The sequence below is a fragment of the Salvelinus alpinus genome, chromosome 29, assembly GCF_045679555.1.
Source record: "Salvelinus alpinus chromosome 29, SLU_Salpinus.1, whole genome shotgun sequence".
Lineage (NCBI taxonomy): Eukaryota > Metazoa > Chordata > Actinopteri > Salmoniformes > Salmonidae > Salvelinus > Salvelinus alpinus.
The window spans coordinates 37,823,758-37,848,492 of record NC_092114.1 but is presented as its reverse complement, the minus strand read 5'-3'; the positions used below and the strand labels follow the sequence as shown (position 1 = coordinate 37,848,492).

General features: G+C 45.5%; 2 protein-coding genes and 1 long non-coding RNA gene across 4 annotated transcripts; 1 reads left to right on the top strand and 2 right to left on the bottom strand.

Moving 5' to 3' along the window:
* Positions 1-2,651: 2,651 nt before the first annotated feature.
* LOC139558671 (uncharacterized) lies at positions 2,652-8,125 on the top strand. The gene is made up of 2 exons (XR_011671617.1): positions 2,652-3,264; positions 7,910-8,125. It is a non-coding gene; the product is annotated as an uncharacterized lncRNA (long non-coding RNA).
* LOC139558669 (uncharacterized) lies at positions 4,109-7,642 on the bottom strand. Its single transcript, XM_071373964.1, has 13 exons — positions 7,127-7,642; positions 6,819-6,901; positions 6,664-6,735; positions 6,479-6,562; positions 6,229-6,375; positions 6,059-6,139; positions 5,793-5,942; positions 5,613-5,662; positions 5,423-5,492; positions 5,256-5,342; positions 5,059-5,157; positions 4,854-4,934; positions 4,109-4,766 (listed from the first exon to the last, which is right to left on the bottom strand). Exons 1-13 carry the CDS (start codon positions 7,290-7,292, stop codon positions 4,629-4,631), a joined length of 1,308 nt encoding a protein of 435 aa, XP_071230065.1. The 5' UTR covers positions 7,293-7,642; the 3' UTR covers positions 4,109-4,628.
* A 1,379-nt stretch (positions 8,126-9,504) lies between the features above and the next one.
* On the bottom strand, positions 9,505-12,296 carry LOC139558670 (uncharacterized). 2 transcript variants are annotated; one of them, XM_071373965.1, is made up of 11 exons: positions 12,038-12,295; positions 11,867-11,950; positions 11,617-11,763; positions 11,447-11,527; positions 11,181-11,330; positions 11,001-11,050; positions 10,811-10,880; positions 10,644-10,730; positions 10,447-10,545; positions 10,242-10,322; positions 9,505-10,154 (listed from the first exon to the last, which is right to left on the bottom strand). In XM_071373965.1, exons 2-11 carry the CDS (start codon positions 11,882-11,884, stop codon positions 10,017-10,019), a joined length of 921 nt encoding a protein of 306 aa, XP_071230066.1. In that variant the 5' UTR covers positions 11,885-11,950; positions 12,038-12,295; the 3' UTR covers positions 9,505-10,016. The 2 variants fall into 2 exon arrangements, with proteins under 2 accessions (XP_071230066.1, XP_071230067.1); XM_071373966.1 differs by lacking the exon at positions 10,644-10,730 and having other exon boundaries at positions 12,038-12,296.
* Between the last annotated feature and the right edge of the window lie 12,439 nt (positions 12,297-24,735).

Genomic DNA, 24,735 nt, shown 5'->3' with positions numbered 1-24,735 from the left:
TGATATCCAGTGGAACAACCACTTTACAATAGTGCATCTAACTCTTTTAAGGGGGGGGGGGGGGTTAGAAGGATTACTTTATCCTATCCTAGGTATTCCTTAAAGAGGTGGGGTTTCAGGTGTCTCCGGAAGGTGGTGACTGACTCCGCTGACCTGGCGTCGTGAGGGAGTTTGTTCCACCATTGGGGTGCCAGAGCAGCGAACAGTTTTGACTGGGCTGAGCGGGAACTGTACTTCCTCAGAGGTAGGGAGGCGAGCAGGCCAGAGGTGGATGAACGCAGTGCCCTTGTTTGGGTGTAGGGCCTGATCAGAGCCTGAAGGTACGGAGGTGCCGTTCCCCTCACAGCTCCGTAGGCAAGCACCATGGTCTTGTAGCGGATGCGAGCTTCAACTGGAAGCCAGTGGAGAGAGCGGAGGAGCGGGGTGACGTGAGAGAACTTGGGAAAGTTGAACACCAGACGGGCTGCGGCGTTCTGGATGAGTTGTAGGGGTTTAATGGCACAGGCAGGGAGCCCAGCCAACAGCGAGTTGCAGTAATCCAGACGGGAGATGACAAGTGCCTGGATTAGGACCTGCGCCGCTTCCTGCGTGAGGCAGGGTCGTACTCTGCGAATGTTGTAGAGCATGAACCTACAGGAACGGGTCACCGCCTTGATGTTAGTTGAGAACGACAGGGTGTTGTCCAGGATCACGCCAAGGTTCTTAGCACTCTGGGAGGAGGACACAATGGAGTTGTCAACCGTGATGGCGAGATCATGGAACGGGCAGTCCTTCCCCGGGAGGAAGAGCAGCTCCGTCTTGCCGAGGTTCAGCTTGAGGTGGTGATCCGTCATCCACACTGATATGTCTGCCAGACATGCAGAGATGCGATTCACCACCTGGTTATCAGAGGGGGGAAAGGAGAAGATTAATTGTGTGTCGTCTGCATAGCAATGATAGGAGAGACCATGTGAGGATATGACAGAGCCAAGTGACTTGGTGTATAGCGAGAATAGGAGAGGGCCTAGAACAGAGCCCTGGGGGACACCAGTGGTGAGAGCACGTGGTGCGGAGACAGATTCTCGCCACGCCACCTGGTAGGAGCGACCTGTCAGGTAGGACGCAATCCAAGCGTGGGCCGCGCCGGAGATGCCCAGCTCGGAGAGGGTGGAGAGGAGGATCTGATGGTTCACAGTATCAAAGGCAGCCGATAGGTCTAGAAGGATGAGAGCAGAGGAGAGAGAGTTAGCTTTAGCAGTGCGGAGCGCCTCCGTGACACAGAGAAGAGCAGTCTCAGTTGAATGACTAGTCTTGAAACCTGACTGATTTGGATCAAGAAGGTCATTCTGAGAGAGATAGCAGGAGAGCTGGCCAAGGACGGCACGTTCAAGAGTTTTGGAGAGAAAAGAAAGAAGGGATACTGGTCTGTAGTTGTTGACATCGGAGGGATCGAGTGTAGGTTTTTTCAGAAGGGGTGCAACTCTCGCTCTCTTGAAGACGGAAGGGACGTAGCCAGCGGTCAAGGATGAGTTGATGAGCGAGGTGAGGTAAGGGAGAAGGTCTCCAGAAATGGTCTGGAGAAGAGAGGAGGGGATAGGGTCAAGCGGGCAGGTTGTTGGGCGGCCGGCCGTCACAAGACGCGAGATTTCATCTGGAGAGAGAGGGGAGAAAGAGGTCAAAGCACAGGGTAGGGCAGTGTGAGCAGAACCAGCGGTGTCGTTTGACTTAGCAAACGAGGATCGGATGTCGTCGACCTTCTTTTCAAAATGGTTGACGAAGTCATCAGCAGAGAGGGAGGAGGGGGGAGGAGGGGGAGGAGGATTCAGGAGGGAGGAGAAGGTGGCAAAGAGCTTCCTAGGGTTAGAGGCAGATGCTTGGAATTTAGAGTGGTAGAAATTGGCTTTAGCAGCAGAGACAGAAGAGGAGAATGTAGAGAGGAGGGAGTGAAAGGATGCCAGGTCCGCAGGGAGGCGAGTTTTCCTCCATTTCCGCTCGGCTGCCCGGAGCCCTGTTCTGTGAGCTCGCAATGAGTCGTCGAGCCACGGAGCAGGAGGGGAGGACCGAGCCGGCCTGGAGGATAGGGGACATAGAGAGTCAAAGGATGCAGAAAGGGAGGAGAGGAGGGTTGAGGAGGCAGAATCAGGAGATAGGTTGGAGAAGGTTTGATCAGAGGGAAGAGATGATAGGATGGAAGAGGAGAGAGTAGCGGGGGAGAGAGAGCGAAGGTTGGGACGACGCGATACCATCCGAGTAGGGGCAGTGTGGGAAGTGTTGGATGAGAGCGAGAGGGAAAAGGATACAAGGTAGTGGTCGGAGACTTGGAGGGGAGTTGCAATGAGATTAGTGGAAGAACAGCATCTAGTAAAGATGAGGTCAAGCGTATTGCCTGCCTTGTGAGTAGGGGGGGAAGGTGAGAGGGTGAGGTCAAAAGAGGAGAGGAGTGGAAAGAAGGAGGCAGAGAGGAATGAGTCAAAGGTAGACGTGGGGAGGTTAAAGTCACCCAGAACTGTGAGAGGTGAGCCATCCTCAGGAAAGGAACTTATCAGGGCGTCAAGCTCATTGATGAACTCTCCAAGGGAACCTGGAGGGCGATAAATTCAGACAAGGGGGGCGAAGCCAAAGCCCACTGAGGTTGGAGAGCACTGTAGGATCTGCATAATAATAATTGGTCAAGACCTGTGTATGACTGTGACACCTGTGGTGGCCCATCTATTCTACATCATTTTAATAAACTTCACTACCATTGTTCCAAAAGATATACCTTGCAACCAGCAGTTAAAAGCAATAATCTGGCAATAAGCAGATAAATAGTATGTATCTACACTGAACATAAAAATTAATGCAACATGCAACAATTTCAACGATTTGACTGAGTTAAAGTTCATATAAGGCAATCAGTCAATTCAAATACATTCTTTAGGCCCTAATCTAGGGATTTCACATGACTGTGAATACAGATGTGCCTCTGTTGTTCACAGATACCTTTTTAAATGAAGACAGGGGCGGGAATCTGGGGCGGCAGGTAGCCTAGTGGTTAGTGTTGGGCCAGTAATCGAAAGATGCTGGATCCAATCCCCGAGCTGGCAAGGTAAAAATCTGTCATTCTGCCCCTGAACATGACAGTTAACCCACTGTTACCCGGGAAGGCTGTCATTGTAAGTAAGAATTTGTTCTTAACTGACTTGCCTAGTTAAAGGATAAAAAGCCTTCTACTGTGATGGAGAATGCCTATATCCTCTGGGTTCCTGCATGAACACCACTAACCCTGCTATGATCCAACTAGTGGTCAGTATGCACTACTACACCCTCTCCCACATGAACGCTAACATTGTTTTCAGTTGGAAAGATGCTAAATGGCTCAGACATTAATTGGAAATATGGCAAGTTGAAACAAAAATACCCAAGATACCTGAGTCTACAATGGCAGACTCTTAATGTAGAGTACAGATAGTGAGAAGTTACATTCAAGACAGAAGCATTTGTGCCCTCTAGTGATCGACTTTATACTATAGCCGCTCTTTCCATGACAGACTGACCAGGTAAATCCAGGTGAAAGCTATGATCCCTTACTGATGTCACTTGTTCAATCCACTTCAATCAGTGTAGATGAAGGGAAGGAGACAGGTTAAAGAAGAATTTTTAAGCATTGAGACAATTGAGACATGGATTGTGTATGTGTGCCATTCAGAGGGTGACTGGGCAAGACAATAGATTTAAGTGCCTTTGAATGGGGTATGGTAGTAGGTGTATAAAGAATGGTCCACCACTGTGGGAAGCATTGGAGTGAACATGGGCCAGCATCCCTGTGGACACCTTGTAGAGTTCGACAAATTGAGTCTGTTCTGAACAACAGGGGGTGCAACTCAATATTAGGAAGGTGTTCTTAATGTTTTGTAAACTCAGTGTATGTAGGCCTACATATTTTTAAATAGTACAGAATCACACATCACAATTCAAAGCCATAAAGTGTGGGCCAGTAGTACCTGTAAATCACCTAAACTTTGTTTTTCATTTCCATATGCAAAGAATAAAGCATAATTGTTCATGTAATAATGTAATATTAGCCTCATAACTCCAGGAAGAGGAAATAGTGATGAAATAATCAAGTAAATGAAAAGACAGAGACAAATGCTTTTGAACTACTAGTTATTTTATTTAAAAATGTAAAATTCAGTGCAAAGTAATGTAGTGCATTTGTGTCTAGACCCCTGTGTGGTGGCAAAGTGTCACAAGAATCCTGTGGGAGAGAAAACAAGAGAATACATTAATTCAATGGGTGGTAACTAATCAGGGTTCAACGAAGCACTTCAAGTCCTCAATTCCTGAGAGAGAGAAAGAGAGAGAGAGAGAAGTGTGGTGTTTCAGATCTCTGCAGTAGGACTACATGCTGGCCATGAGGTTCTCCAGGTGGTACTCCAGGAGGCTGGAGAGCTCAGTGACCAGAGACACTGGGTTAAAGTACCAGGCCAGCTGCTGCCCAAACATGTCATCTAGCAGAGCCATCAGCCCGCCCTGAAGAGAACACCACACAACACACAGAAAATGGCTCTGAGTTACTAGCTTAGCAAGAGCAGAGAGACAATGAGAGTTACTCCTCGTATAACGGCATTGAAACCCTGTTATTCATGAAAAAGTAAAGAGGAAGTAAACTAGGAATAGGGAAGTAAACTCTTGAATCTTACATTGAGCAGCAGCAGGTATCTCTCGGCCTTTGGCTCAATGCTGGCAGCTACGGGCAGGAAGGAGTTCAGTAGAGCGTACAGACGCTCCATGAACCCACCAGGGTGCTAAAGGAAACAGAGGATAGAAGAGAAATTGAAGTGAAATTACAAATAGAGAGACATCAAAACATGTACCAGTGAGATGCTACTTACCACCATCAGGGACTTCTGAGCTGTCATCATCCCGAACATCACCAGTTCAAAGAGGACATCTATCAGGTTAACATGATGGATCTAGGACAAGAAAACACGTTTGGAGAAAATAGGAATGATTTCAAATAGATCAGCTACTGTGATGTATAAAAGACATGCATGAGGAAGAACTCAAGGTGAGACTTGAAAGAGTTAATGAACTCACCTTTGCCTCAGCCAGCTCCCTCTCAATGTCAATCTGCTTGGAGGGGTCACTCAGGTAGTCCACAAAGTCGTTATAGGCACGGATGAATTCGGCCTCGTCCTATCACAAAGCAAAGAGCATTGATGTTAGTGAACAGAACACATTTCCCACTGAGGACGCTCTCTTTCCCTAGAATGAATAATGAGTTAGTGAGCTACCATGTGGTGGGCCTGAACCAGTGCGCCCATTAGGACCTTTCCCGCCACAAACAGATGGTTCCTGCTCAGGGTGGAACCAAGCAGGGTCTAGAGAAGAGGGAAGAGTTAGGGTGAGACAGACAGAACAAGAAGACACAGAGAGAAAAGGAAAAAGGAGGTCCACTCACAGTGAAGGCCTGGCGCAGGGAGACGAGCCTCAGGGCGATGTCCTCCACTCTCTTGGTGGTAAGGTAGAGGCTGTGGGAGGGAGGGAATGGAGCATGTCAACCATTAGAGTCAATGGGGATAACAGCATGGTGACCACTATCCTTCAGCATCTGACAAGCCCAGACTACACAGACATTTAGAGGAACTCACTTTAGCAGAGGAACCTCCCTCTCCTCAGGCAGCAGGTCCTCCTCCCAGCCCTACAACAACAGAACAAACATTCAACATCAGTGACCAATGCAATGCCATGACAAACAATGGGTCAATGGAAGGATCTTAATGCTACTAGTCAATAGTATGTGTACTGTAAGTGTGTGTGTAACATCTGACCTCATAGCAGTTGTGGCCCTCAGGCTCTGGCTCAGTGAACTGCTGATTGGTGGGCGTAGAGACGGAGGCAGCCTCCGACCACGCCGAGGAAGTGAGCAGCCCATCCAGCCCCATGTGGAGAGTGGCGTACACCACCGAGACGTCAGTCTGCTGCTCCAAAAACACACACAACACACTTGTTTACCACACACACACACACACGTTATTGGTAAACAGAGCATATCTAATGGAAAAATGCCCAATAATTTTGGAAAAGGTTTATTTACCTGGTAGCAGCCAAGCGTCACGTCCACAGACGTCTCATGGCGGAGGTGAGAAGCATACTGGGTCACCCTGCCAGCCACATACTGACAGAGAGAGACGATATGTTAAGGCCAAATGGAATAAGTGAAGAAAAGCCTAATCTAATACTATTTCAGTAGTATTTACATCTTACCAGGATCCAAGTGACGGACTGCACCTTGGTGGCACAGTAGGGGATGCCCTCTGGACTAAGTCTGGCTGTCTCCCTGGAGATGGCCCACACCAGTTGAGTCTCCAGGCCTCGAACCCTACTCACATGGTGCATCCTCACCACCACCTGCTGTGGAGAGAAACAACATCAGCCATCGCTGTAACATATTTCCATCAAGATCACATGACTCTGACAATGTAGATTAGGACTAGGTAGTTACAAAGACACATACCTGGGATCCCCCACGCATGTAGGTGATAATGGGGCTGATGAACTGGAAAGTTCTCCAAGCTTTAGCCACCGGACCGGCATTGTTCTGCACAGGAGTGGGGTGACATTACAATACATTCAGGTTAGAAACAGCTAACATTGTAACAGTGATGTGTGTGTGTGTGTGTGTGTGTGTGGGTCTCTTACTCTGATCACAACAGGCCCACAGTACAGGGGGCTGAACCTAATCGGTATCAACTGCCAATTACCAGTGGCCTCCTAAAGCAGACAACAAAGATTTTTAGAATTAATATCTGGGATACTTTTCAAACATAAAACCAAAAACGTTCTGAAAATTGTACCTCAAGGATAGCAGCATCCTGGACATCAAGGATGACTGGCAGCAGTGGCACATCCAACTGGACCTCATCCAGTACATTTGATTCTAAAATTAGGAACAGGAATACAAACAATCAATTGTCAGGACGTAAAACATATCAAGCTAGCTAGTAACGTCACTACAAGTAAAAGTCCATCAGTGCTTCGCTTAGCAACAATTATTAAAGTTAACGTTAGCTTGCAAGTCTGTATTACAGAAATACACAACATTTCACAAATTACATTTTCAATGTTGAAAGTGGTAAAATAAGAAGTTTAAAACTCCACGTACCCTCTTCGAAGTCGCTGTCGCTGTCCACCTCCCGACGATCGCGAACCCTGCAAAACGGAAAAAGACAACAAAAACAACCCACAGATGAATTTAAACAACCTGTCGACGCAGTAGGCTGCCGACGTCCTCGCACTCTCTCCATCAATCTTGAAAAGCACCCAGGCATTTTCCAGTCGATTTTTCAATCTCAGGTCTCACAAATCAGTCAAGTTTGTTGTTGTTAAACAGCAAATTGAAGTTGTTCTTGTTTTCGAACAGAAAACGTTCAATAAATAGAACGCCGAGAACGTCAGATGTCTCTTGGCAACACATATTTTAGAAAATTGCTGTTTACAATTTTAAACACTGTGTTGTCATAGAAATGAGTTTGGAACTCTATGGTTAACATTAGAATCCTATAAAATTCCTGGTCATCATTGTAATTCTATTCTATGTTGTTGGAATAATATAAAACAAAAAGACCAAATGTTTTTTTAAAGTCACTAGCTAGGTCATTGGCCCATTGAAATGTTTTAGCTTGTTCATGGAAGTTGTTGTTGAACTTCTGAAAGTCTAGGCTTTGGCTCAGTGGGCTATAAAGACTTGTGGAGCACAGACAACCCGGGTTAAAACATATTGACCACATTCAGACAAGGGGGGCGAAGCCAAAGCCCACTGAGGTTGGAGAGCACTGTAGGATCTGCATAATAATAATTTATCCCTCTTTTATAAACAGGATATTATTATCATTGATTATGTCAAAGTGTATGTATGAATAAGTCTGATTCAACTTTTTCATGGCAGGTTCACCTTCTGAAGCCGGGTGAGATTCCCAAAGTGTGCTGCGCACCCACCAAGCTCAGTCCCATCTCTAGACTCTTCTACGACGACAACAACAATGTGATCCTAAAGAAGCATGAAAACATGGTGGTCAAGACCTGTGTATGACTGTGACACCTGTGGTGGCCCATCTATTCTACATCATTTTAATAAACTTCACTACCATTGTTCCAAAAGATATACCTTGCAACCAGCAGTTAAAAGCAATAATCTGGCAATAAGCAGATAAATAGTATGTATCTACACTGAACATAAAAATTAATGCAACATGCAACAATTTCAACGATTTGACTGAGTTAAAGTTCATATAAGGCAATCAGTCAATTCAAATACATTCTTTAGGCCCTAATCTAGGGATTTCACATGACTGTGAATACAGATGTGCCTCTGTTGTTCACAGATACCTTTTTAAATGAAGACAGGGGCGGGAATCTGGGGCGGCAGGTAGCCTAGTGGTTAGTGTTGGGCCAGTAATCGAAAGATGCTGGATCCAATCCCCGAGCTGGCAAGGTAAAAATCTGTCATTCTGCCCCTGAACATGACAGTTAACCCACTGTTACCCGGGAAGGCTGTCATTGTAAGTAAGAATTTGTTCTTAACTGACTTGCCTAGTTAAAGGATAAAAAGCCTTCTACTGTGATGGAGAATGCCTATATCCTCTGGGTTCCTGCATGAACACCACTAACCCTGCTATGATCCAACTAGTGGTCAGTATGCACTACTACACCCTCTCCCACATGAACGCTAACATTGTTTTCAGTTGGAAAGATGCTAAATGGCTCAGACATTAATTGGAAATATGGCAAGTTGAAACAAAAATACCCAAGATACCTGAGTCTACAATGGCAGACTCTTAATGTAGAGTACAGATAGTGAGAAGTTACATTCAAGACAGAAGCATTTGTGCCCTCTAGTGATCGACTTTATACTATAGCCGCTCTTTCCATGACAGACTGACCAGGTAAATCCAGGTGAAAGCTATGATCCCTTACTGATGTCACTTGTTCAATCCACTTCAATCAGTGTAGATGAAGGGAAGGAGACAGGTTAAAGAAGAATTTTTAAGCATTGAGACAATTGAGACATGGATTGTGTATGTGTGCCATTCAGAGGGTGACTGGGCAAGACAATAGATTTAAGTGCCTTTGAATGGGGTATGGTAGTAGGTGTATAAAGAATGGTCCACCACTGTGGGAAGCATTGGAGTGAACATGGGCCAGCATCCCTGTGGACACCTTGTAGAGTTCGACAAATTGAGTCTGTTCTGAACAACAGGGGGTGCAACTCAATATTAGGAAGGTGTTCTTAATGTTTTGTAAACTCAGTGTATGTAGGCCTACATATTTTTAAATAGTACAGAATCACACATCACAATTCAAAGCCATAAAGTGTGGGCCAGTAGTACCTGTAAATCACCTAAACTTTGTTTTTCATTTCCATATGCAAAGAATAAAGCATAATTGTTCATGTAATAATGTAATATTAGCCTCATAACTCCAGGAAGAGGAAATAGTGATGAAATAATCAAGTAAATGAAAAGACAGAGACAAATGCTTTTGAACTACTAGTTATTTTATTTAAAAATGTAAAATTCAGTGCAAAGTAATGTAGTGCATTTGTGTCTAGACCCCTGTGTGGTGGCAAAGTGTCACAAGAATCCTGTGGGAGAGAAAACAAGAGAATACATTAATTCAATGGGTGGTAACTAATCAGGGTTCAACGAAGCACTTCAAGTCCTCAATTCCTGAGAGAGAGAAAGAGAGAGAGAGAGAAGTGTGGTGTTTCAGATCTCTGCAGTAGGACTACATGCTGGCCATGAGGTTCTCCAGGTGGTACTCCAGGAGGCTGGAGAGCTCAGTGACCAGAGACACTGGGTTAAAGTACCAGGCCAGCTGCTGCCCAAACATGTCATCTAGCAGAGCCATCAGCCCGCCCTGAAGAGAACACCACACAACACACAGAAAATGGCTCTGAGTTACTAGCTTAGCAAGAGCAGAGAGACAATGAGAGTTACTCCTCGTATAACGGCATTGAAACCCTGTTATTCATGAAAAAGTAAAGAGGAAGTAAACTAGGAATAGGGAAGTAAACTCTTGAATCTTACATTGAGCAGCAGCAGGTATCTCTCGGCCTTTGGCTCAATGCTGGCAGCTACGGGCAGGAAGGAGTTCAGTAGAGCGTACAGACGCTCCATGAACCCACCAGGGTGCTAAAGGAAACAGAGGATAGAAGAGAAATTGAAGTGAAATTACAAATAGAGAGACATCAAAACATGTACCAGTGAGATGCTACTTACCACCATCAGGGACTTCTGAGCTGTCATCATCCCGAACATCACCAGTTCAAAGAGGACATCTATCAGGTTAACATGATGGATCTAGGACAAGAAAACACGTTTGGAGAAAATAGGAATGATTTCAAATAGATCAGCTACTGTGATGTATAAAAGACATGCATGAGGAAGAACTCAAGGTGAGACTTGAAAGAGTTAATGAACTCACCTTTGCCTCAGCCAGCTCCCTCTCAATGTCAATCTGCTTGGAGGGGTCACTCAGGTAGTCCACAAAGTCGTTATAGGCACGGATGAATTCGGCCTCGTCCTATCACAAAGCAAAGAGCATTGATGTTAGTGAACAGAACACATTTCCCACTGAGGACGCTCTCTTTCCCTAGAATGAATAATGAGTTAGTGAGCTACCATGTGGTGGGCCTGAACCAGTGCGCCCATTAGGACCTTTCCCGCCACAAACAGATGGTTCCTGCTCAGGGTGGAACCAAGCAGGGTCTAGAGAAGAGGGAAGAGTTAGGGTGAGACAGACAGAACAAGAAGACACAGAGAGAAAAGGAAAAAGGAGGTCCACTCACAGTGAAGGCCTGGCGCAGGGAGACGAGCCTCAGGGCGATGTCCTCCACTCTCTTGGTGGTAAGGTAGAGGCTGTGGGAGGGAGGGAATGGAGCATGTCAACCATTAGAGTCAATGGGGATAACAGCATGGTGACCACTATCCTTCAGCATCTGACAAGCCCAGACTACACAGACATTTAGAGGAACTCACTTTAGCAGAGGAACCTCCCTCTCCTCAGGCAGCAGGTCCTCCTCCCAGCCCTACAACAACAGAACAAACATTAAACATCAGTGACCAATGCAATGCCATGACAAACAATGGGTCAATGGAAGGATCTTAATGCTACTAGTCAATAGTATGTGTACTGTAGGTGTGTGTGTAACATCTGACCTCATAGCAGTTGTGGCCCTCAGGCTCTGGCTCAGTGAACTGCTGATTGGTGGGCGTAGAGACGGAGGCAGCCTCCGACCACGCCGAGGAGGTGAGCAGCCCATCCAGCCCCATGTGGAGAGTGGCGTACACCACCGAGACGTCAGTCTGCTGCTCCAAAAACACACACAACACACTTGTTTACCACACACACACACACACGTTATTGGTAAACAGAGCATATCTAATGGAAAAATGCCCAATAATTTTGGAAAAGGTTTATTTACCTGGTAGCAGCCAAGCGTCACGTCCACAGACGTCTCATGGCGGAGGTGAGAAGCATACTGGGTCACCCTGCCAGCCACATACTGACAGAGAGAGACGATATGTTAAGGCCAAATGGAATAAGTGAAGAAAAGCCTAATCTAATACTATTTCAGTAGTATTTACATCTTACCAGGATCCAAGTGACGGACTGCACCTTGGTGGCACAGTAGGGGATGCCCTCTGGACTAAGTCTGGCTGTCTCCCTGGAGATGGCCCACACCAGTTGAGTCTCCAGGCCTCGAACCCTACTCACATGGTGCATCCTCACCACCACCTGCTGTGGAGAGAAACAACATCAGCCATCGCTGTAACATATTTCCATCAAGATCACATGACTCTGACAATGTAGATTAGGACTAGGTAGTTACAAAGACACATACCTGGGATCCCCCACGCATGTAGGTGATAATGGGGCTGATGAACTGGAAAGTTCTCCAAGCTTTAGCCACCGGACCGGCATTGTTCTGCACAGGAGTGGGGTGACATTACAATACATTCAGGTTAGAAACAGCTAACATTGTAACAGTGATGTGTGTGTGTGGGTCTCTTACTCTGATCACAACAGGCCCACAGTACAGGGGGCTGAACCTAATCGGTATCAACTGCCAATTACCAGTGGCCTCCTAAAGCAGACAACAAAGATTTTTTAGAATTAATATCTGGGATACTTTTCAAACATAAAACCAAAAACGTTCTGAAAATTGTACCTCAAGGATAGTCGGCACATCTGGCACATCCTCAAGGATGATAGCAGCATCCTGGACATCAAGGATGACTGGCAGCAGTGGCACATCCAACTGGACCTCATCCAGTACATTTGATTCTAAAATTAGGAACAGGAATACAAACAAACAATTGTTGAGACATAAAACGTAGCAAGCTAGCTAGTACTACTAGCAAAAGTGCATCGCTTAGCAACAATTATTAAAGTTAACGTTAGCTTGCAAGTCTGGATTACAGAAATACACAGCATCTCACAAATTACATTTTCAAAGTTTAAAACTCCACATACCCTCTTCGAAGTCGCACAAAAACAACCCACAAATGAATTTGAACAACCAGGCGACACAGTAGGCCGCCGACGTCCTCGCACTCTCTCCATCAATCTTGAAAAGCACCCAGGCATTTGAATCAGAGAGGTGTGAATGAGGTGGCCGGAGAACAGTGGGTTAACTGCCTTGCTCAGGGGAGGAACGGCACTGTTGACAACGTTGACGTCAGCAAACCGCCAACCCATGTGACGCGGCATTCATCCTTGAAGCACTTCTTCAGCGTGCCAGTAGCCATTGAAGGTGAGTATTTTCCCACTGAAGTAAGTTACGATGCCGAACTGCAGTCAGGTCAAGACCCTGGTGAGTACGACGAGCACGCAGATGGGCTTCCCTGCGACGGTTTCTTACAGTTTGTGCAGAAATTCTTCAGTTGTGCAATCCCACAGTTTCTTCAGCTATCCGGGTGTCTGATCACAGATGATCCCGCAGGTGAAGAAGACAGATGTGGAGGTCCTGGGCGGGTATGGTTACACGTGGTCTGCTGTTGTGAGGCGGGTTGGACGTACTGCCAAATTCTCTAAAACAACATTGGTAGAGAAATTAACAATCAATTCTTTGGCAACAGCTCTGGTGGACATTCCAGCAGTAAGCACACCAACTCCACGCTCCATCAAAACTTGAGAAAAAACTGTGCCGTTGTGTGACAAAACGGCACATTTTAGAGTGGCCTGTTATTGTCCCCAGCACAACTTGCACTTGTGTAATGATCATGCTGTTTAATCAGTTTATTAATATACCACACCTATCAGGGGGATGGATTATCTTGGCAAAGGAGAAATGCTCACTAACAGGGATTTAAACAAATTTGGCACAAAATGAGAACTTTTTGTGCATATGAAACATTTCTGGAATATTTCATTTCAGCTTATGAAACATGGGAGCAACACTTTACATGTTGTGTTTATATTTTTGTTCAGTATAATATGTTGATTTTGAGTGAGAGAATGGTATATGAATAACACCCATTGCCTCCTTCATAAAGAAGGATCTTCTCATTTGACCTATAACCATAATTCTCTCTTGATTAAACTATTCAAATCTACAGTAATTCAGATAATTACATCACCCTTTGTCATATATTCTATGTATCCAATCAAAGCTGTAAAGTACTGTGACATAAGTGCAGTGCTACATTTCTACCCTTTTGATGGCTATGTTGTCTAGGTGATCCATGAATTTCTCATTGTTTCTTTTAGATGTACTACACATGGTTCAATTAAAAAGCAAAATATATGGACCATAAGTGCGTGGCAAAAATTAATACACATTTTTAGTTTTTTTGTGCATTTCTTTAATTATACTTTTAGCCAAAACAAGTTAGTAGCAATGGAAAATGTGATTTTTTTTTGTTGTTGCAGTTTTTCGAAGTACAGAGGAACCAATACACATGAATGTGTCATTGGAGGACTGTGTACTGCTATATTTGTAATGACAATAAATATTCTAATTTATTGAGATTGATTTGATGCAGACGTGAGAGTAAATACGAGTGAACACAGACCTCCAGAAACTGATCGACACTCTCATCCTAGACAGTGTCACCCCTCTTCAGCTACATAGCATTGCAGTGTATTGGAAATACATTTGAAAATACTTTTAAGTATGCATTTGTCTGGTATCAGTATAGACGGAATGGCGTTTAACTTGAATTTGGAAATAACACTTTTTCTACATACATAGGCATACGTATTCTCTCACACACACAAAACGTATTCACTGCTTTCCTTCAGAATGGATCAAATAGGCAGAGGAATGCTTTCATATACAGTACCAGTCAAACGTTTTAGAACACCTACTCATTCAAGGGTTTTTCTTTGTTTTTACTATTTTCTACATTGTAGAATAATAGTGAAGACATCAAAACTATGAAATAACACATATGGAATCATATAGTAATCAGAAAAGTGTTAAACAAATCAAAATAAATGTTATATTTGAGATTCTTCAAGTAGCCACCCTTTGCCTTGATGACAGCTTGGCATTCTCTCAACCAGTTAAGCCTGGAATGCTTTCCCAACAGTCTTAAATGAGTTCCCACATATACTGAGCACTTGTTGGCTGCTTTTCCTTCGCTCTGCGGTCCGACTCATCCCAAACCATCTCAATTTGGTTGAGGTCGGAGGATTGTGGAGGCCAGGTCATCTGATGCAGCACTCCATCACTCTTTTTCTTGGTAAAATAGCCCTTACACAGCCTGTAGGTGTAAGCCCAAACCAGATGGGATGGTGTATCGCTGCAGAATGCTGTCTTAGCCATGCTGGTTAAGTATGCCTTGAATTCTAAATAAATCACAGACAGTGTCACCAGCAATGAACCCTCACACCATAACACCACCTCCTCCATGCGTTACGGTGGGAAATACACATGCGGAGATAATTTGTTCACCCACACCGCGTCTCACAAAGACCCAGCGGTTGGAACCAAAAATGTCCAATTTGGACTCCCGACCAAAGGACAAATTTCCACCGGTATAATATCCATTGCTCATGTTTCTTGACCGAAGCAAGTCAGTTCTTGTTATTGGTGTCCTTTAGTAGTGTTTTTTTGTTGTTGCAGCAATTCGACCATGACGGCCAAGAGTGTGCAAAGCTGTCATCAGGGCAAAGGGTGGCTATTTGAAGAATCTCAAGTATAAAATATATTTTGATTTGTTTAACACTTTTTTGGTTACTATATGATTCCATATGTGTTATTTCATAGTTTTGATGCCTTCACTATTATTCTACAATGTAAACATTTGAAAAATAAAGAAAAACCCTTGAATGAGTAGCTGTTCTAAAACTTTTGACCGGTAGTGTACTTCAACAGACATAACAAGCCTGTCAAAACAGCCGTGGAAAACTGAGAAAAACCCTGATGAGGCTCCTGCCGATTTGACATTCCTGCCAGCCAAGCAGCCAGGAGTTTAACCAGAAGACCCCTCACCTGACAGCACTCCTCTGGACTTATTCAAACTGTTTTTCAGTGTGAACACTGTCAGAACCCTCTGCCTCCACACAAACAAACAAGCTGATTCAGACAAACAACATAACACGGAAAGGGAGAAAAGAGGAAAGCGTTGGTACAACCAAGTTTTATAATTTCATTGGAATGGTCATCCTCCTAGGTCAGCTGAAGTTTAGAAATATGATGGATTACAGGAGGGAAAATATCTTCTCAATGAGCTGTGCAAGAAGGATGGGACTGCACCCATGACCCACCAAGCATTCATAGAAGAGCTTACAAACCAGATTTGTGGGGTGTCTGTTGAGCTATTAGAACAGGTGAGAAATGCACAATTGAGGATGAGAACTACACACGTACCTGTCCCTGTCAAAACGCCTATCGCTGTCAAGAAAAAGGGTGTTGTAAAAAAGGTAATAAAGAGGTGACTGCAATGCAGGAAGAATGGAGTCACTATGGAATCTCGATTGAAGTGCCAACAGTGTCAGGTAGCACTCTGCGTCAGGCCTGACAGAAACTGCTTTCATGAAGCTCCTTTTGAGTTGAGCGGAGGACAGCAGTAAAAGAGAAACCGCTAATCTTATTTTAATAACAGATTGTCATTTTTTTTCCTGAGGTGGACAAAAGTATTTTGAATGTGCTAGTGGTGCATAAAACTGTCTCGAAGAGAAACTGACCAGACCGCACATTTACTACAGAGTATGGAAAGCGTACTACAGAGTATGGACATTCAGCGCCCCCTACGAAAATACTTTATTTGGAGCAAATAAACGTACCTCGGTGATGATAAATTGTTAACCACAAGCAGGGCAGGCTATGCCCAAACAAAGCTTTATGTGAAGGTTTAGTAAGTTTACTGATGGGATGTAAACATTTACTTAATAAAAATCACATTTGGTTAAGCATTGGAGCTATTTGTTGTGTAAAAGACCTTGTGTTAGCTGAGTATTGTAAATATGGAAGCAGGGGAAAGTAAGAACCTTGAACAAGTAAGCCTTGTCTGAGTCAGAAGGGCCCTGTAGTGAGAGGCAGCTTGATGTAGTCCTCCAAGTACACCCCTGGACAGGATGCGCAGGGCCTTACATCCCAATCACAATTCAATACGGAAGTGGTCAGATGATGCGGATGCTACGCTACAGGACTGTTATGCTAGCACAGAATGGAATATGTTCCTGGATTCATCCAATGGCATTGAGGAGTATACCAGCTCAGTCATCGGCTTCATCGATAAGTGCATCGACAACGTCACCCCCACAGTGACCGTTCGTACATATCCCAACCAGAAGCCATGATTTACAGGCAACATCTGCATCGAGCTAAAGGCTAGATCATTGTTATACTAATTTCCGCGACGCATATAAGGCCCTCCCCCGCCCCCCTTTCGGAAAAGCTGACCACGACTCCATTTTGTTGATTCCAGCCTACAAACAGAAACTAAAACAACAAGCTCCCGCGCTCAGGTCTGTTCAACGCTGGTCCGACCAATCTGAATCCACGCTTCAAGACTGCTTCGATCACGCGGATTGGAATATGTTCCGCATTGCGTCCAACAACAATATTGACGAATATGCTGATTCGGTGAGCGAGTTCATTAGGAAGTGCATTGACGATGTCGTACCCACAGCAACGATAAAAACATTCCCAAACCAGAAACCGTGGATTGACGGCAGCATTCGCGTGAAACTGAAAGCGCGAACCACTGCTTTTAACCAGGGCAAGGTGACCGGAAGCATGACCGAATACAAACAGTGTAGCTATTCTCTCCGCAAGGCAATCAAACAGGCTAAGTCCCAGTACAGAGACAAAATCGAGTCGCAATTCAACAGCTCAGACACAAGAGGTATGTGGCAGGGTCTACAGTCAATCACGGATTACAAAAAGAAAACCAGCCCCGTCGCGGACCAGGATGTCTTGCTCCCAGACAGGCTAAACAACTTTTTTGCCCGCTTTGAGGACAATACAGTGCCACTGACACGGCCCCCTACCAAAACCTGCGGGCTCTCCTTCACTGCAGCCGAGGTGAGTAAAACATTTAAACGTGTTAACCCTCGCAAGGCTGCAGGCCCAGACGGCATTCCCAGCCGCGTCCTCAGAGCATGCGCAGACCAGCTGGCTGGTGTGTTTACGGACATATTCAATCAATCCTTATCCCAGTCTGCTGTTCCCACATGCTTCAAGAGGGCCACCATTGTTCCTGTTCCCAAGAAAGCTAAGGTAACTGAGCTAAACGACTACCGCCCCGTAGCACTCACTTCCGTCATCATGAAGTGCTTTGAGAGACTAGTCAAGGACCATATCACCTCCACCCTACCGGACACCCTAGACCCACTCCAATTTGCTTACCGACCCAATAGGTCCACAGACGACGCAATCGCAACCACACTGCACACTGCCCTAACCCATCTGGACAAGAGGAATACCCATGTGAGAATGCTGTTCATCGATTACAGCTCAGCATTTAACACCATAGTACCCTCCAAACTCGTCATCAAGCTCGAGACCCTGGGTCTCGACCCCGCCCTGTGCAACTGGGTCCTGGACTTCCTGACGGGCCGCCCCCAGGTGGTGAGGGTAGGTAACAACATCTCCACCCCGCTGATCCTCAACACTGGGGCCCCACAAGGGTGCGTTCTGAGCCCTCTCCTGTACTCCCTGTTCACCCACGACTGCGTGGCCATGCACGCCTCCAACTCAATCATCAAGTTTGCGGATGACACTACAGTGGTAGGCTTGATTACCAACAACGACGAGACGGCCTACAGGGAGGAGGTGAGGGCCCTCGGAGTGTGGTGTCAGGAAAATAACCTCACACTCAACGTCAACAAAACAAAGGAGATGATTGTGGACTTCAGGAAACAGCAGAGGGAGCACCCCCCTATCCACATCGACGGGTCAGTAGTGGAGAAGGTGGAAAGTTTTAAGTTCCTCGGTGTACACATCACGGACAAACTGAATTGGTCCACCCACACAGACAGCGTTGTGAAGAAGGCGCAGCAGCGCCTCTTCAACCTCAGGAGGCTGAAGAAATTCGGCTTGTCACCAAAAGCACTCACAAACTTCTACAGATGCACAATCGAGAGCATCCTGTCGGGCTGTATCACCGCCTGGTACGGCAACTGCTCCGCCCACAACCGTAAGGCTCTCCAGAGGGTAGTGAGGTCTGCAGAACGCATCACCGGGGGCAAACTACCTGCCCTCCAGGACACCTACACCACCCGATGTCACAGGAAGGCCATAAAGATCATCAAGGACAACAACCACCCAAGCCACTGCCTGTTCACCCCGCTATCATCCAGAAGGCGAGGTCAGTACAGGTGCATCAAAGCAGGGACCGAGAGACTGAAAAACAGCTTCTATCTCAAGGCCATCAGACTGTTAAACAGCCACCACTAACATTTAGCGGCCGCTGCCAACATACTGACTCAACTCCAGCCACTTTAAAAATGGGAATTGATGGAAATTATGTAAAAATGTACCACTAGCCACTTTAAACAATGCCTCTTAATATAATGTTTACATACCCTACATTACCCATCTCATATGTATATACTGTACTCTATATCATCTACTGCATCTTGCCATCTTTATGTAATACATGTACCACTAGCCACTTTAAACTATGCCACTTTATGTTTACATACCCTACAGTACTCATCTCATATGTATATACCGTACTCTATACCATCTACTGCATCTTGCCATGCCGTTCTGTACCACCACTCATTCATATATCTTTATGTACATATTCTTTATCCCTTTACACTTGTGTGTGTGTATAAGGTAGTAGTTGTGGAATTGTTAGGTTAGATTACTTGTTGGTTATTACTGCATTGTCGGAACTAGAAGCACAAGCATTTCGCTACACTCGCATTAACATCTGCTAACCATGTGTATGTGACTAATAAAATTTGATTTGATTTGATTTGATTTGATTTAGAGCTGCCGCTTTCAAGAAGTTGGACACTAATCCGTATACTTATAAGAAATCCCGCTATGGCCTCAGACGAACCATCAAACAAGCAAATCGGCAATACAGGATTAAGATTGAATCCTACTACACCAACTCTGATGCTCGTTGGATGTGGCAGGGCTTGAAAACTATTACGGTCTACAAAGGGGAAACTAGACGCGAGCTGCCCAGTGACGCGAGCCTACCAGATGAGCTAAATGCCTTTTATGCTCACTTCAAGGCAAGCAACACTGAAGCGTGCATGAGAGCACCAACTGTTCTGGATGACTGTGTAATAACGCTCTCGGTAGCCGATGTGAGCAAGACCTTTAAACCGGTCAACATTCACAAAGCCACGGGGCCCGACGGATTACCAGGATGTGTACTCAAAGCATGCGTGGATCAACTGGCAAGTGTCTTCACTGACATTTTCAACCTCTCCCTGACCGAGTCTGTGATACCTACATGTTTCAAGCAAACCACCATAGTCCCTGTGCCCAAGGAAGCGAAGGTAACCTGCCTAAATGATTACCGCCCCGTAGCACTCACGTCGGTATCCATGAAGTGCTTTGAAAGGCTGGTCATAGCTCACATCAACAGCATCCTCCCGGATACCCTAGACCCACTCCAATTTGCATACCGGCCAAACAAAGCCACATATGATGCAATCTCTATCGCACTCCACACTGCTCTTTCCCACCTGGACAAAAGGAACACCTATGTGAGAATGCTGTTCATTAACTACAGCTCAGCGTTCAACACCATAGTGCCCACGAAGCTCATCACTAAGCTAAGGACCCTGGGACTAAACACCTCCCTCTGCAACTGGATCCTGGATCAGCTCCCAGGTGGTAAGGGTAGGCAACAACATGTCTGCCATGCTGTTCCTCAACACTGGGGCCCCTCAGGGGTGTGTACTTAGTCCCCTCCTGTACTCCCTGTTCACCTATGACTGCATGGCCAAACACCACTCATTACATTTACATTTAAGTCATTACATTTACATTTAAGTCATTTAGCAGACGCTCTTATCCAGAGCGACTTACAAATTGGAAATTCATACATATTCATCCTGGTCCCCCCGTGGGGAATGAACCCACAACCCTGGCGTTGCAAGCGCCATGCTCTACCAACTGAGCCACACGGGACCACATTTACATTTACATTTAAGTCATTTAGCAGACGCTCTTATCCAGAGCGACTTACAAATTGGTGCATTCACCTTATGATATCCAGTGGAACAACCACTTTACAATAGTGCATCTAACTCTAACACTATCATTACGTTTGCTGACGACACAACAGTGGTAGGCCTGATCACCGACAATGATGAGACAGCCTATAAGGAGGAGGTTAGAGACCTGGCAGTGTGGTGCCAGGACAACAACCTCTCCCTCAATGTGAGCAAGACAAAGGAGCTGATCGGGGACTACAGGAAAAGGCTGGTCGAACAGGCCCACCTTCAACCCTACCTCCATGTACAAATTACCTCGACTAACTTGTACCCCCTAATATTGACTCAGTACTGGTACCCCCTGTATATACCCTTTATTTGGTAAACATTTTCTTAACTCTTTCTTGAACTACACTGTTAAGGGCTTGTAAGTAAGCATTTCACTGTAAGGTCTACACTTGTTGTATTTGGTGCATGTGACAAATAAAGTTTGATCTGATTTGATCTCCTTAATGCTGAGTGCCAAGCAGAGGCGTGTCAGGTCCCATTTTTAGAGTCTTTGGTATGACTCGACCGGGGCTTGAACCCCCAGCCTGCCAAAAACCACAAGGATACGGAGTCTGGGGGCTATCAACAACATAGCTCAGGTAGTAGGAAGCTCTCTCATGCATTGATATGCAGATGATACAGTCTTATACTCAGCTGGCCCCTCCCCGGATTTTGCGTTAAATGCTCTATAACAAAGCTTTCTTAGTGTCCAGCAAGCTTTCTCTACCCTTAACCTTGTTCTGAACAGTTCCCAAGTTCCCCAAAGCTAACACATCCCTGGGTCGCTCGTCTTTTCAGTTCGCTGCAGCTAGCGACTGGAACGAGCTGCAACAAACACTCAAACTGGACAGTTTTATCTCAATCTCTTCATTCAAAGACTCAATCATGGACACTATTACTGACAGTTGTGGCTGCTTTGCGTGATGTATTGTTGTCTCTACCTTCTCGCCCTTTGTGATGTTGTCTGTGCCCAATAATGTTTGTACCATGTTGTGTTGCTACCATGCTGTGTTGCCATGTGTTGCTGCCCTGTGATGTTGTTGTCTTAGGTCTGTCTCTATGTAGTGTTGTGTTGTCTCTCTTGTCGTGATGTGTGTTTTGTCCTATATTTAAATTTCATATATTTATAACAAAAAATATTTTTAATCCCAGCCCCCGTCCCCACCTTTTGGTAGGCCGTCATTGTAAATAAGAATTTGTTCTTAACTGACTTGCCTAGTTAAATAAAGGTTAAATAAATACATTTAAAAAAAGTTTTGTTAAAGAAAGGCCTACAATGAGGAGGCAAATGGCTTCAGGTTCATTTGACACATTTTTTGGGAAGTCATGTCTTTGATCTACTGAATATATTCATAGTGGGCGTATTTTGTTTTGGGAATACAGATCTGCATCCTAGGGCTCGATTCAATCTGTAGCGCAAAATATGTGTTTGAAATTATATACGGTTGAAATTGAAAGGCAATTTCCGACTGAGCCGACTTATGCAGCGTTTAACGTTAATGCAGTCTCTTTGAATGCGGAAACATTGCCTTTAAATGTCAATCACGCTATAATATCAGCACTATGGCTTGAATCGGTGTTTGATCAGTCTATTGTTTTTAGTCAATGTGGCCTCGCTTTTGTGTTATTGTTTTGGATTGCTTACAAAATAACCTGACTGAGTGTTCATGTTGCTTGTCAACACACTTGTGAGCAGTACAGTCTTGAACTGTATAATTATTGGTTGTTAGAACCGTTTCCTAGTCATTGATTAGATATTGTTACATTTGATTACTTTTACTATTCATTGGTTATTGATATGTTTGTCCTATTTGACCTGTTAGTAACGTTTAAATTGTTATTTGGGTCCATGCAATCACTTATGAGAGATTTCCTAATTTCAGATTTCCTAATTTCATTATCATTGAATGCAATTTCTCTGTGGTCAACTCACTACACCAAAAATGCGTCTGCATAAAAACTCTTAGGCCGGAATTCCAATTGATCGCAGGTCCTAGGCATTGCGGATTTTTAAGTCAATGTTCCTGCGTTCGCGGAGATCCCATTCACCATAAACACTATGTCGGCTCTATCGGAAATTGCCTTTAAAAGCTTCAATGCCTGTAACCCGACATCGGATTGAATCCCGGCTCTACACTTACTCATCAATAAAAGATACAGAAGCTGTCATCTCTTTCTGCACTGCACAGTGCGCAATAGACCTCATGAGGGTGCCAAAGATCGGAGTTTAAAAAATGGGCATGTGGTTGCAACCCGAACCATTTCCTCTTTTGAATCCCTCACAAAATAGGGCTGTCATTCATCTCCAAGTATATAATCAGAATCAAATTCTTGACATAACATTTCACAGGACATTAGACTTGGCTAAAATGATTACATTTTTTCTTAAACACGTTTTAGAAACTTCACATGAACATGCTTGGAACATCAGAATCTGACAGCGCAAGGTATGGTTCTAAGCTAAATTAACCATGTGAATTAGCTATTTGGATTTTTATAAAAGAAAGCAATTTTAATGTATGTAAAAAAGACCAAGTTAAAAAACACGATTCACTGGACATGGTCCACTTGAAATAGTGTGATTTATTCATACCCTTAATCTTCACCTAGGGGCTGATTTCGATTTAGGAAATTACGCACTTCTCAGTAGTTGTTGGCTATTCAGGCTTACTTATGAAGGTGCATAACAGGCTTTGCAGGTGTGGTTCCCTTGCGCATGCTGAATAAATGTAATTCTCCTTCTTCGGGCAGCGTTTGGTGATGAGGTCACCGGCCTTCTAGCCATCACCGATCCACCTTTCATTTTCCATTGGTTTTTGTCTTGTCTTCCTCACACAAGTCCTGTCATCTCCTTCCTCTGCCCGGTCTCCCTACGGCCCTACAGACTGCGGAGGCCTTGTTTACGCATGTCTTCTGGCACTACGGGGTGCCTGAGGATATAGTGTCTGATCGAGGTCCCCAGTTCACGTCTAGGGTCTGGAAGGCATTCATGGAACGTCTGGGGGTCTCGGTCAGCCTTACTTCAGGGTTTCACCCCGAGAGTAATGGGCAGGTGGAGAGAGTAAACCAGGATGTGGGCAGGTTTCTGTGGTCTTATTGCCAGGACCGGCCGGGGGAGTGGGCGGCGCACAGAACTCGCTTAGCCACTCCTCCACTAACCTCTCTCCCTTCCAGTGCGTACTGGGGTACCAGCCGGTTCTGGCGCCTTGGCATCAGAGTCAGACCGAGAATCCTGCGGTGGACGACTGGTTCAGGCGCGCGGAGGAGACATGGGAAGCTGTCCGTGTTCACCTTCAGCGGGACGTGCTGCGCCAAAAAAAGAACGCAGACTGCCACCTCAGTGTGTTCGTACCGGGGACCGGGTCTGGCTCTCGACCCGAAACCTGCCCCTCCGCCTGCCCTGCCGGAAGCTGGGTCCGTGGTTTGTGGGGCCATTTAAAGTCCCGAGGAGAGTGAACGAGGTTTGTTATAGGTTACAGCTTCCCCCCGATTACCTCATTAACCCCTCGTTCCATGTGTCTCTCCTCAGGCCGGTGGTGGTTGGCCCGCTCCAGGAGTCTGAGGTGCGGGAGGTTCCTCCGCCCTCTCTGGACATCGAGGGGGATCCGGCGTACTCCGTTCGCTCCATCCTGGATTCGAGGCGTCGGGCGAGGGGCCTTCAGTACCTCGTGGAGTGGGAGGGGTACGGTCCGGAGGAGAGGTGCTGGGTTCTGGTCGAGGACGTGTTGGACCCTTCAATGCTGCAGGAGTTCCACCATCTTCGTCCGGATCGCCCTGCGCCTCGTCCTCCGGGTCGTTCCCGAGGCGTCGACGCGCAGTTGGAGCCGCGCGTCGGGGGGGGGGTACTGTCACGACTTCTGCCGAAGTTCGTCCCTCTCCTTGTTCGGGCGGTATTCGGCATCACCGGTCTTCTAGCCATCGCCGATCCACCTTTCATTTCCCATTGGTCTTGTCTTCCTCAGACCTGGTTCCAATTCCATCACATACACATGTTGTGTATTTAACCCTCTGTTTCCCCCCCCATGTCCTTGTCCGGAATTGTTTCTTGTAGTGTTTGTGCACATTATACTGGTGGATTACCGG

Coding starts and splice junctions, on each gene's coding strand:
- LOC139558670 (XM_071373965.1), bottom strand. Junction 10,546..10,643: donor TGGTTCAGGCCCACCACATG/GTAGCTCACTAA, acceptor GCTTTGTGATAG/GACGAGGCCGAATTCATCCG. Junction 10,323..10,446: donor GGGAGCTGGCTGAGGCAAAG/GTGAGTTCATTA, acceptor TTCTTGTCCTAG/ATCCATCATGTTAACCTGAT.
- LOC139558669 (XM_071373964.1), bottom strand. CDS start 7,292: ATGCCTGGGTGCTTTTCAAGATTGATGGAGAGAGTGCGAGGACGTCGG. Junction 6,736..6,818: donor AGGATGCTGCTATCCTTGAG/GTACAATTTTCA, acceptor TGTCTGCTTTAG/GAGGCCACTGGTAATTGGCA. Junction 5,158..5,255: donor TGGTTCAGGCCCACCACATG/GTAGCTCACTAA, acceptor GCTTTGTGATAG/GACGAGGCCGAATTCATCCG.